The sequence below is a fragment of the Melospiza georgiana genome, chromosome 3, assembly GCF_028018845.1.
Source record: "Melospiza georgiana isolate bMelGeo1 chromosome 3, bMelGeo1.pri, whole genome shotgun sequence".
NCBI lineage: Eukaryota > Metazoa > Chordata > Aves > Passeriformes > Passerellidae > Melospiza > Melospiza georgiana.
In genome coordinates, this window is record NC_080432.1 from 25,768,977 (window position 1) to 25,781,081 (window position 12,105).

At 45.2% G+C, this 12,105-nt stretch overlaps 1 protein-coding gene across 5 annotated transcripts in view; it reads right to left on the reverse strand.

The window, feature by feature from the left end:
* The window catches only part of GPCPD1 (glycerophosphocholine phosphodiesterase 1), a 41,915-nt gene extending 33,176 nt beyond the window's left edge, over positions 1-8,739 (reverse strand). The window contains exons 1-2 of one of the 5 annotated variants that reach the window (XM_058021318.1): positions 8,552-8,739; positions 205-290 (exon numbers count right to left, since the gene is read on the reverse strand). In XM_058021318.1, coding sequence (XP_057877301.1) covers positions 205-253 — 49 coding nt within the window. In that variant the 5' untranslated portion in view covers positions 254-290; positions 8,552-8,739. Of the gene's footprint in view, positions 1-204; positions 291-7,285; positions 7,385-7,928; positions 8,070-8,551 lie in introns of those variants that run through there. The other 4 variants (XM_058021316.1, XM_058021320.1, XM_058021317.1 and 1 more) reach the window with 4 other exon arrangements.
* Between the last annotated feature and the right edge of the window lie 3,366 nt (positions 8,740-12,105).

The window sequence follows — 12,105 nt, forward strand, 5'->3', positions numbered from 1 at the left end:
AGGTAAAATTTATTTCCCAACTCTCATTTTCAAATTCATTGGTAAAATGTCTTAATATATTTTACAATGATTTATCATCTTGATATTTGATCTAATGTGTTCTTTTATCTCTGAGGAAAACAGACAAGGCAGCCTTTGAACACTCCTCTTTTAAGTTGTCTCCTACACCAACCATACAGAAAGGAGAAAGTATGATTTGAGTACCTGGTGCTGATGGTCCCCTTATTTCAAAAGTGACTTGACAAGAGCTCATTTCTGCAGAACTTTTGTCTTGGGATCGTTGAAATCTCCTAGAGTGGGAAGAAAGAGAACTAATTTGAGGAACAATCACTTCATTTGGTGCTGCTCTAAGTAAGAGGAAACAGAAATCCCACCACCTACAGGGAAGCAAGCCGCTTGTGATATTACTGCCTGAGTGAGCAGTAGAAGTAGAAAGCTCTTTAAAAGCAGCTGCAGACCCAGAAAACAACATCCAGCCGCAACACTGGCATAAGAAAAAGACCACTAAATCAAATACCATATGCAAGTACCAGTATGCTGCAGCATTTATCAGTCTTCAGCAGAGATTTTTTCTAAACTCTCTAATTTTGCTTCCAAGGAGGCCACTGGAAGGTTTTGAGGGATTTAAGATCAGGACCCCTGGCAAACAGTAACTTCTGTCTCATCAGTGCTACTCTTCAGCATGCTCTACAAAGCACAAGGAAGTTTGCACAGAGAAGCACAACCACCCTGAAGGGAAAGGGGAACAACCCATAAGAGATGAGAGCTCCCTGCTGTCACTTGTGCATGCCTGCAGACTCTGTTCCCCCACTTCCAGGCTTTCACTGGAAGCACCAGGAGCAACTGGAAGCACCAAGCAGCCTTCAAAGCAGCCCAGCAGGATGAGACTGCCTTTAGCCAGGACTGCAGCTGAAGACTGACTCTGCCTCAATTTTCTCCTCCAATGCACAACACCTTGACTGGAAAAGAACTGGCAGAAGCCCATTTTCACCATTACAGCAGAAACAATATTGATATATCACATCCTTTTATATTATTTACAAAAGCAGCAGTCATAGTAAAGTCCACATATGGATGTTGCTAGACTGTCATCCCCCAAGTATATCCATCTGGACATGAGCTACAAAATAACTGTAATTATTATGTGCAGAATGAATTTTGCAATGCTTTCAATTAATCCAGTTATCTACATCACAGTGAAGGGCTTTTTGTTCTGCATGTGTTTTGTTTGGTTGAGGTTTTTTTTAACTAAGGAAGTAGATTGTTACTATTGCTATTTTTGAACAGGACAAATAGCACTTTATTTCAGTACAATCTTGGTCAGCAATCTTTTAATAACAACATCAGAAAGAACTAACAACATTGAACAAAAATTTGCCTTTCATTAGCTCTACTACTACAAGGGGAAACCCTTGCCTTCAAAGGGCACAGGACAGCTAAATATGCCTTGAAAGCAAAAGGCAGATACCAAACAGGAAAAAGAAGCTCATCATCAAACCTCATTCTTTGTGGGCATTTAGAATGTTATTGCAGGTATTGAGCCTTCAGAACTGTTTCTTCTGGATTTTCTCCTCCTTCTCCTCTATTCCTACTATAACTACAGCTGCCTTTACATTCCTTTTTCTCCTCCTTTATTTTCCCTCTCCATGTCAAGGAAGATGACTTTTCAGTAATACAATGAGAGCAAAAAAAAAACAGTAGACATATAAAGGTTTCTGGTCAATTCTGCATCTGCCTTTCACAAACTTTATCTTTCTCAAATGATAAAATCCCAGACTCCTGAAGCTGGAAATAAGCACAGCTGATAAACAGGAATTCCATGAAGGGCATGCCCCTTAGGAACTTTCTCACCTGTGTATGTTAAGTGACACATTCTAGCACTTGTTTTTAGCAGTTATTTATAGACAGAGAAGCACAGCACGCTTCAGTGCTGAAACTAAGACTGGACTCACAAAGCTGGTCTAATGTGACAAAAAAACCTCAGTGTAATGCAGAGAATATAAATTACTTGTGTGCATTTATGATGACACCAAGTAGCCAGGGGCTTGGCTGTGCTCCCCAAATGCCTGTTTGGACAGCCTTTAACTCAAAGGGCAGAGGAGCCAAAGGGGAAATGGAGGAGGCAAAAATGCCTTGCAAAAGTCAAGCAGGAAAGTGAAAGTGGATATGTGCACCCAGTTCCCCAAAGTAAGAATGTGTTTTTGGACAAAGCAAAACAAAACCCAAAAAAGCTGTTTCCAGAGCCAATGCAACGACTGCAATTTAAACTTCACAAAACCCAGCATGTGTCCTACTGCAAATTAACTAACTACCTGACTGTTCCTAGAGAATCATCCAAAATCCTCCTAAGTCTATAAAGCTTTTATAGCCAATCTTGCCAAAATTCTATGTACCTACTTTCCAGACAAGTGTGGGCTTTTGTAAACTGCCTAGTAAAATAACTTTATTTTTCTATATAGGAGTAGCCAGTTGTGAGGAGGTTTTGATAAACTGACTTTGTAAAATTGCCAAAATTCTACCCAAAATGCATTTTATCTCAAAAACCTACTCAGCCTACCCAAGGGATGCATATGAAGAAAAGAAAAATTCCACTTCTCCAAGCAAGAGCATGTTTTTTTTCTAGCAGAACTGCAGGTACAGGTATTGCTCTTAGATTTAGGGTCAAAGTACCATCTCTCATTCTGAAAAAAACATCTTTTCTTGCACTGAATGCAAACACACAGCAAGGAAAAAACAAGCTCTGCTTTTTGCTAAGGAATCAAACCTCTGAGGTATATTATAATGCACTTATAAAAGGAGTCTGTGCTTTCAAGACATGATACAAAAACATTTTACTGCAGGGGGAGGGAAAAAGCCAAATAAGCTAAGTTTAGCTGTCTAGTTACTGATGGTTCCTGAAAAGAGATAATAATTTAATTCCCAAAGTGGAATGAAAAGCTTTAACAATCAAATCTTTTGACCTCTAAGCGTCAGGCATCCTTGAAACAGGATGTTCCTTCCTTCAGATTTTCAGCACTGCTTAACCAAAGAAGCTGGCAAAGAATTAACAAAATCCTCTTTTGCTCCCCACTCCTGTCATGATGGGCTTTTAGGTGAATGCAAAGAATTTTCAGCTCAGAGGGGTCACATCATAACTGCTTAGGGGAACTGAAGCAAATTAGAAGAGCTACATTAAAAATGGTAAGTATTTCCTAATCAGCAAATATTATAAAACCAATTGAGCTGATTTATAAACTAGAAATCCTTGTGCAACAACCCTTTTTAAACAACCTCTGAGTCCAAAAGGAATAAAGCTGAATTCACATTTGCTGCAGCTACAGGCATTCAGATGCTAACCTGGGTGCAAACAATTGCTCCTCTTCCTTTGGTCAGCCTTTACAGACTACAACCACGTGCAAGAAAGCAGTGAACACCTGAATCTCAGTTCTCCTCATGGGAAAGACAAATCACACTGGCAGAGACTTATCAGCACCTCACTAAAAAAACAAATAAACAAAACCAAACAAACAAAACAAGCCCAACAGGAAACATTAATAGGAAGAAAAGAATAAGAAATCCAAACTCTCCTCTTCCTGATTCTAAAAGAGAACTTCTAGAAAATGCAGGTAAGAAATAAAAGATAACATAATACAATCAACTGTTAAAGTGTCACAAAGTATCATAGATTTCCTCTAAAACAAGGTAATAAATGTCATCCTGGATGGGGAAGACCAAAATATTTTTTGGTTCTAGTTAGAAATATACCAGGACAGGGACTTGATTTATTAATTCAAATCTTGAAGTTAATTTGAACCTTCCAGCTTACAGGTCTGGTGATATAATAAAACCCTTCACAAGCCTTCAGCTTTAGTGGATTATTCTGCCTCACCCTTAACTTCCCTAACCTTTCCAATATGATTGAAAAGGTGCTGGCTGCTTGCTGTACCACATCTTATATGTTTTTTCAGGATTAGCTAAATACACACCAGGTAATCTGGGGCAATCCTGGAATATAACAGTCTATCTGACAAACACTGAACAAATTCCAGAGTCATCAAAATTCACAGCAGACATGCAGCCAGGTTAGCTGCTCTCTACTCATTACAACCAATATTTTTAATAGCAACTTGAACAGGTATTGAGGCTTTGATTCTGGTGGTCCAAGGGCAGGCTTGAAGTACAATGGGATATTTTTTTAAACTGTGGAGACTAACTAGCCTGAAGGCCTTGAACTTTGGTGCATGGACAAAGAGCTTTCAAAATTAGGCAGGGAACGCTTCAAGCAACTACCCTGACAGACCTGAATGAAAAGCTGATTTTATCAACTCTAAACCGACTGTAAGGACTGCAGAATGGCTGGTTACACTTAGCACATCCATTATGGATAATCAGACTTTGGCAACACGCTGGTAAGAAAGCAAAAAAGTATCAGACTCACACCAGTGTCACATTTCAACCCTTCTCTCCCCACAAAAAGCCACCAATCTCATTCCAATAAGCTAAAAGTAAAAAATTCTGATGGAAAGGTATCAACCCAAAACTCTCTTGGGTAACATTATATTTAAACTGACTGGATAATATGCAGCACAGATTTTTCCAATGAGATGAAAAAATACAGCTCACAAAGTATCATTTTAATGGCTGGGTTTTTTTTTTTAAACTAATAAATTTTATAGATACTTAATGGGATTTTTCACAGGTAATAAGACAACTAAGAACACAGGTGCCACAAAATTCCTGGAATGCACTTTCAAACATCTGATATTTAGTGTCAGATTACTTCTGCCTGCTCTATTACCAAATTTGCTTATTTAGCTGCAGAAAACCAAAGCCCATTGAACTGGTCTGGCTGAGAGGGAGTTCATTTTCCCTACAACAGCCCTGACAGAGCTGTGCTTTGTTCTGGCAGCTAGAAAGGTGTGGATAACACCCAGAGTTTCAGCTGAGCTCACACAGCATCAGCGCTGCCTCTCCAACATTCCCCACTATCACAGGAGGCTGCGGTGGGGAACGTCCTGGGAGGAGACACAGCCAGGACAGGTGACCAAACTGGCCAAAGGGACATTCCTGGTCACATGACATCGACTCAGAGATTGATACATTAAGAAAAAAAAAGAAGGAAAAAAAAAAAAAAAAAGCTATAAGAAAGGAGGATGTTTGTCATTTAAGACCTTTGTGTTCCAGAGCAGCTCCTATCCATATAGAAGCCCTGCTTCCCTAATGGTGAAACAGAGAATTAAGTGTTCTGTTTCCCCTTGCTTCTGCAGAAATTATTTTTGCTGCATTAAATTGCCTCTACCTTGACCCCTGAGGCTTTTCCCACCTTTTTTCCCCTGAGGAGAGGGGTGACAGAGCTGCCAGGTGGGCAACTGGCACGCAGCCAAGGCCAACCCACGAGCACCTCCTGTGCACAAACAGGCTCTTTCATAATGCTAGCACACATTTCATCACACATCCTGCTGCACAGGCCTGCAAGTGCACAATCCTAAATGTAAACAGGCTCAATCATTTCAAAATATCTCTCCATTTATTGCACATAAAGATAAAATCAGCAAGGACTAGAAGGCTGGAGTATTTTTCGTTTTATTTTTGTCATTTTGAGCTGACACTTTCCACCTTAAGGGAAGAGACTCATGAGCTGTATCAACACCCAGGAGAGTCCAACTCCACAATGAAGCAGGGGAAAGGTTCCACAGCCCCAGCCAAGTCATCTGACAGCTGGGAGAACACACAGGCAGCACTGGGGCTGACACAGAGCACCCATTACAGCCTCCCTCATGAACCATGAGCCTGAACACAGCCCAGCCCTGTGGGAGAACGTACTGCGCTCAGATTTTACCTTCCCAAAAGATGTGCTACACACAGCAATAAAAAATCCGCCACCCATCAGATCTACTGCCGTGCTGAACAAAGGGACACGAGCCTAAGACACACACTGTGATATTCCAAAGATACCAAGTGGTATCTGGGTAACCTTGTACTATGATGAACAGATTTTGTTGCCTGTGGTTGGTCCTAATGAGGTATCAGATATTACAGAATCCATCTAAAGCAACAAATTAGACATGCAAGAAAATTATGTAACAGTAGCTGACGACACCTGGGTTTTAGAACAGCGTCAGAGGATATATTTGTCAGGGCCTTCCCTTTAACAACTGGGAGAGAATTTTTAGAAACAGCATTACAGCATCAACCCCTTCATGTTCAACCAAACAAGAGGGTTCTTCTGCCCCCTCCTCTCCCCCCACTGCACCTTGACTGCAGGAGCAAGGACAAACTCAGCAGGTCTCTCCTTCTGCATTGCAGCGCTAACACTGGACAGCAAACAAACTTGCACAGAGGATTCGGACATGCTGCTCTGATGCAAAGGCTGAAATTTTACCAACAGCCAAATGCTGACATTTAGAAAGCCCAAGTGAACCTCTGAAATTGCATCACACGAATACACAGCAAGTGAGAAAAATATTTTGAGGATTGTATTTTCAGTATCAATTTAGCTCCCCATGTGAGGGAACCACATCAGCCGTGGTTCCCTCTGCCCACCCACAAGGTATCTGCTTTGTTTTAAGTAACAACAAGTTAATTGTTTCAGCATTTGGCAAATACCTGTCCATGTGACAGACCCTTCGGCCTCAGCTATGCCACAGCAGTTTGGTGAAGTTCTTGAAGCACACAGGAAACAGCTGGGGCACGTTTGTAAGCGAGACAGAACAGCATCAGTCTGATTCCTCTTTTGTGAACTGCTGCTTATTATTAACACAGGGCTGACAAGATCTTAGGCAGGGAGCAATTTAGCTTCCTGTGATCACACTAACATTCCTCACTTAGGAATGACTTGGACAAATAACATGTATAATGCTCCCCAGAGCTCTCAACAAACCACTTTTTTAACAGGTTTCCAAAGCCTGGATCCATTCTGTTGAGAGGCTACATGCTTTACTGAAAGACTAATTACATGACAGCTTAGGCTACCAGTGTCTATTCAAAATCAATGGTAATCTCCTATTTTTTTAACATCTTATACAGTTATTTTACAGGAAGCAGTGCTAGAATGAAAACATATATAATAAAAATAATTCCACTTATACACCATTTCACCCTACCATTAACATTTAAAGTATGTTGGAGGTTAACCTCCATCTAACACTGCGTGCTCTGACAAATTAAAACACTAATACTAACAAGACAAGCTATTAACTTAAAGGAAAAAGCAAAAAGAGAAAAATGGAAAAAAGAATCCGTGCTTGGTTAGGGTGCAGATAACAGATTAATTTTTAAAATTAAGCTTCATCTAGAGCTGCCTCACCAGCGATCAATAACATCAAACCTGGAGCCGGCAGCAGCACCGCTGTGTTCCTCTAGCGCAGAGCGAGACAAAGAGCAGCGCAGCGCACACCCCACTCCCGGCAGAGCCCAGCGGCGCCGCAGCGAGCCCAGCCCGGACACGGACCGCGGGCTCCGGGCGCCCCGCACGGCACCGCCCGCGGGGCCAGCCCGGCCGGGAGGCGGCGCGCCACGTCCCCGGCCCGGCCGCTTGCATAATGCGGCAGCGGCGGGACCGCCCCAGGCCAGGGCTTTAGGCGGCGACGTAAACAAACAGAGCCGCAGGCCCCGCGCTGCCCGGCCCGCCGCCCATCGGGTGTCAGCCAGGGCCCGGCGGATCAGCGCCATGCGCCCGCAGCCCTCCCGGCACGGCACGCAGCCCCGGGCCGGGCAGCGCCGCGGCCGCCCCCGGGCACACGGAGCCGCGCTCTTCCCGCCTCTCAGGAACCCGAGGAGACGTCCCGGTACCGGACGAGGCGCTCCTCCCGCACGTCCTCTTAGGTAACACAGCGCTCCCTCAGCGCCCTCTCCGCACAGGCTCTCACAGACCCCGCTCAGCCGCGCCGACCGCCCCCTCCGCCACCGCGCGGTCCCACCGCTACACGCGGCCGGCAGCGCCGACTAACCTGGTGGAGCGGCGCGGCGTTCCCAGTCCCCGCTCGCTTTGTGCGGGGCTGCAGACAGCAAAGCCCGGGCTCCCCGCCCCTCCTACCGGGGCCGCCGCCCGGGGCCGCTGACGGGGGTGGGGAGGGGGCGGCGCGGCCCCAACCGGTTCCAGCTGCCCCCCGCCAACACGTGACCGCGGCCCCGCCCGCCCCACCGCCGCCAATGGGAGCGCGGGAAGCGCCGGGGGCGGGCCCGTTCCTCGACAGCCGCGGGCCCGGGGCGGGGCCGAGGGAGGCGTGGGGAGTGCGCGGAGCGGGGGCAGGCGCAGGGGGGCTCCGAGAGGCACGGGGGGTTCGGGGGCGGCTTGTGGCCGCCTGCGCACGGCGGGGAAGCTCTGCCCTACCCGCCTCTTCCGAGGGCCAAGCACCGCCGCTTCCCCGCGCCATTCCCCCGGTACCTTCCTCTGAGAGCGCGGCGCCGCTGTCCCAGCGCTCTCCCAACACCGCAGCGGGACCCGACCTCCTCCAGCCACCAAGACCTACCAAGGAGGGCGCACCGACCGCCCTTCGCCGCCGTCGCCACCACACCCCCGTACAGCACTCCCGCTGGCCCCGCGCCCCCTCGGCCGGCGGCATGCACTGACCTGGCCGAGCGCGGCAGCCGGCTGCCCACCCCTCCGTGCGGGGCTGCGAACAGCGCTGGCCGGACTCCTGTTAGTGCTGGCGGGGCCGCTGACAGCGCAGGGAAGGGATGGGATGGCAGGGCAGGGCAGGGGGCGGCGGGGCCGGCAGCCGGATCCTGCGGCCCCCGAGCGCACCGGGAGGGCTCGGCCACGTGACCCGCCCGGCTGACGCGTCGCTCTGCGGTGTGGCCCCGCCCCTCCCGCCGCCGCAGCCAATCAGGGCCGGGCGGGCGGGGCGGGAGGGGCGCGCGCCTTTCCCTTGAAAGCCTCGGCGCTGAGGGAGCGCGGGGGGCCGTGAGGGCGGGACAGTGGCCCTGGGGAACAGTGGGGCTGAGGGCAGGACAGTGGCCCTGGGGGACAGTGGAGGTGAGGGCAGGAGAGTGGCCCTGGGACAGTGGCTGTGATGGCAGGGGAGTGCCTTTGCTGAGGCGAGTCAGGCTTCTGCTGCCACCCACACTCCCTCTGTGGTCACCCCCACCTCAGTCTGTATCCTCTGTACCCAGCCTGGGTAAGCGTTGCCCTAAGTATAGGGAGTTCTGCTTCCTAAAGGTTTACCATGGTTGAAGCTGGCTGTAAGCCTATGGTACCAAGGACATGTGTTGGGAAGGATGAAAATTTGACAAAAAAGTCTCACAGATATGTATGCTTAGCAAAAAGATTTTTAAATGTAGAGTTTGATGAAGGAATAGAGATGGAAGCAAGTTTTGATATAGAAGAAAAGAATTGTTGAGCCAGTCTTACTGGATAACCAAGGAGGCAAAGGGTATGTTAGAAGTGGGTTTTATGGCTTAGAGGAAAGAATAAGCTTACCTCAAACAAGAAGATGTTTTTACCAAGCAGAAAGAGCACAGGCAAACAAGCCTGCCAATGTGGCAAGTAGAAAAAAAGGTCTCAGAATTTTCCACTGCAAGAAAACTGAATAACAACTTCTAGCTTAAACTGTAATGTACTAGCTTTTAGTGATTGGAGAATAGTAACATGAATATGGTAATTATAGTAGCTGTGATAGGCTATAGATAATGTTAAGGTATAGATTGTCTCTACTGTATTAAGATGCTTGGCAAAGAAAAGTATACAATGCATTGTAACCAAAACCAAGGGTCTCCAGGCCTGCCTGCAGCTGGAGCTGACAGCTGTAGGCGCAGCTCTGTCACCCACCACCCTGGACTGCTGGAACCTCTTGCATGGAATAAACTGCATTTTGGAGAGCTGCTTTTGTAGGCAGAGAAGCCAATTATCCTCTGTTGGGAGTTAGTGCTGTTACAGGAATGGGACAACTACTCAATGCCATCCCTCAATCTGCCATTTAAATAGAGGGCTATTTTCCATTTGTTCCTGCCCTGCAGATCTAGCTGTGTTTATAAGAAATTTGTGATGTTCCACTGGGTGTTGTAGGCAAAACTAATGTTAATATCAGAAAAGTGTGTAATGCATTTAAACTGCTGAGGTCTCTGCTAGTGTTTCAAGCTTCATGGAAAGAAAGGTAGGGGGAAGCATGCAACAAAAAGAAATTATAGCTGAAAGCAGCTCATTCTTAAGTGAAAAAGATAAGAGGAATTCCTCTGGGAAAGGAGGAGTGAAGGTTGGTGGAAAGGATTTCCTTGTTAAACACAGATGTGAGCTACTCTAATTACAAACCCTCGGTATTTAAGAGAACGTTAGGAGCCATCACTTCTCCAGGTGTATTCACTACTGAGGGAAGAAAGAGGATAAAGAAACTTTAGAGAAAACAGTATTTAGAAAAACAGTTGTCTACTTGTTTTCTCTTCCCTGTTTTTAAGATTTATTAATTCAATGAATTTGCTATAAAGCAGGGATAGAGTTGAACACTTTCAAGCATGGTTTGGTGTGTTAAACTTTTCAAAAATTTGATGTCATGCCAGAAATATTATAAAATTGTACCATTAATTTTTTGTTAAAAAACAATTTCGTTAGAAATGTAACACTTTGTTTCATTCAGCCTTAGTGTCAACTTTAAAAAAAGGACTTTATTTTGTCAAACTAATATTGCATTTCATTCCATAATTCACTGTAGCTAAAAATTATAATTTAGACCCTTAATAGATTCAAGAAATACTCATGTGTTCATTTTATTAAAGATGTGCATCAGTGTGGAGCAAGTAGGAAAAGGGTGGAATGGAAAATACTGGTTTATGTTGACTTAAGAAAAGTCTACATTTAATTAAACTTGCCAGCACACTTTTTTTTTCCCACCCTAAGGAGTTGCTTCAATATGGTTGAGTCAGATAAACTCCTACTTGGCCATGCTGCAGCAGACAAGTCTCAGCTAGCCTTTAAGAGAAAATAAAACTGTGCAGGAATTAGAGCATGTGGGTCAATTTATAGAGCTCTCCTTAAGTGTCTGTTAAAAAAAGTTAAGGTTGATGATCTGCTTTCCTTTTTTATACAGGAAAAAAAAAAAGGAAACAAAACAAGAGAAATAGGGTTTTATATTATAAAATATAAATTGAGTTGAATATAAATTGAATTGAGGTGCTGTTTGCAAAAGAGCTCCAAAAAAGACAAAGTTACAAGATGTGTTTCCAGTGCCCAAGCACCAACTCTATTTAAGCTATATGTGCACCTGTTGGAAAACATATTTTCTTATTGGATAAAAATTAAACAAGGTGAATGAGAATTGCTAATACTTAACCAGAGGGTAAAATATTCTGTCTTTGTTCTGGCAGTGTCAGTGTAGTGCTGAAGTCCCTGAGCAGAAGTGGAAGAGCCAAAGGAAGATGCTGAAGCTCCATGGGGACTCTGCCCTCTCGCTGTGTCTCGTTCCCTGCCATGACAATGTGGAATGAAGTTGCTTGGAGGTGTTGTGTGCTGTAGGTAGAAAATCAAAGCAGCCTTGAGGCTGCACTGGCTGGGATGTGGAGCCCAGTAGGACTGCAATGATTTTTGTAAATAACAACAATAATACTTGCCCAAGTGCAGGAAATAGGTTTACAATACACTGGCAAACCCACACTAAAAAGGCACTAGGGAAGGCCTTCAAAGGTTTATGTCCTTTTCTGTAGCCAATGGAATATTTCCTTCAGCTGCCAGAATTATGGATTCAGCCTATAATCAAGCTTCATTGGTGCTACGAGTAGCTGTAAAGATTGTGAACATCAAATTACAGCTGTGCTTCCTCTGTCACAGCCTGCAGTGAGTTCCAGTGGTCTGGTTTTACTGACACCAGTGCTCACAGCTGATGAAAGCTGCATGTACAGATGAATTCACTCCTCATTTTACTGCACTTGATCTTTCTGCACTTGTTCTGGGTCTGGTGGGTAATTGGGAATAAAAATAGCTGCTAAAACTGTGCAAATGAAGGCACAGCATTAGGCATGCAGTGTCAAATTAATGTTCTTTGATCTTTTGTAGAACCACTTATGGCTGAAAATACACTTCTGACCTTTTCTCTGGCACTGAGAATATTGCTGTATCACTGCCTAATGGGAAATCTGGACAGTTTGTGGGCATTAAAGAAAAGTGATGCTAAGGGATATGAAATAATAGCAAGAAAG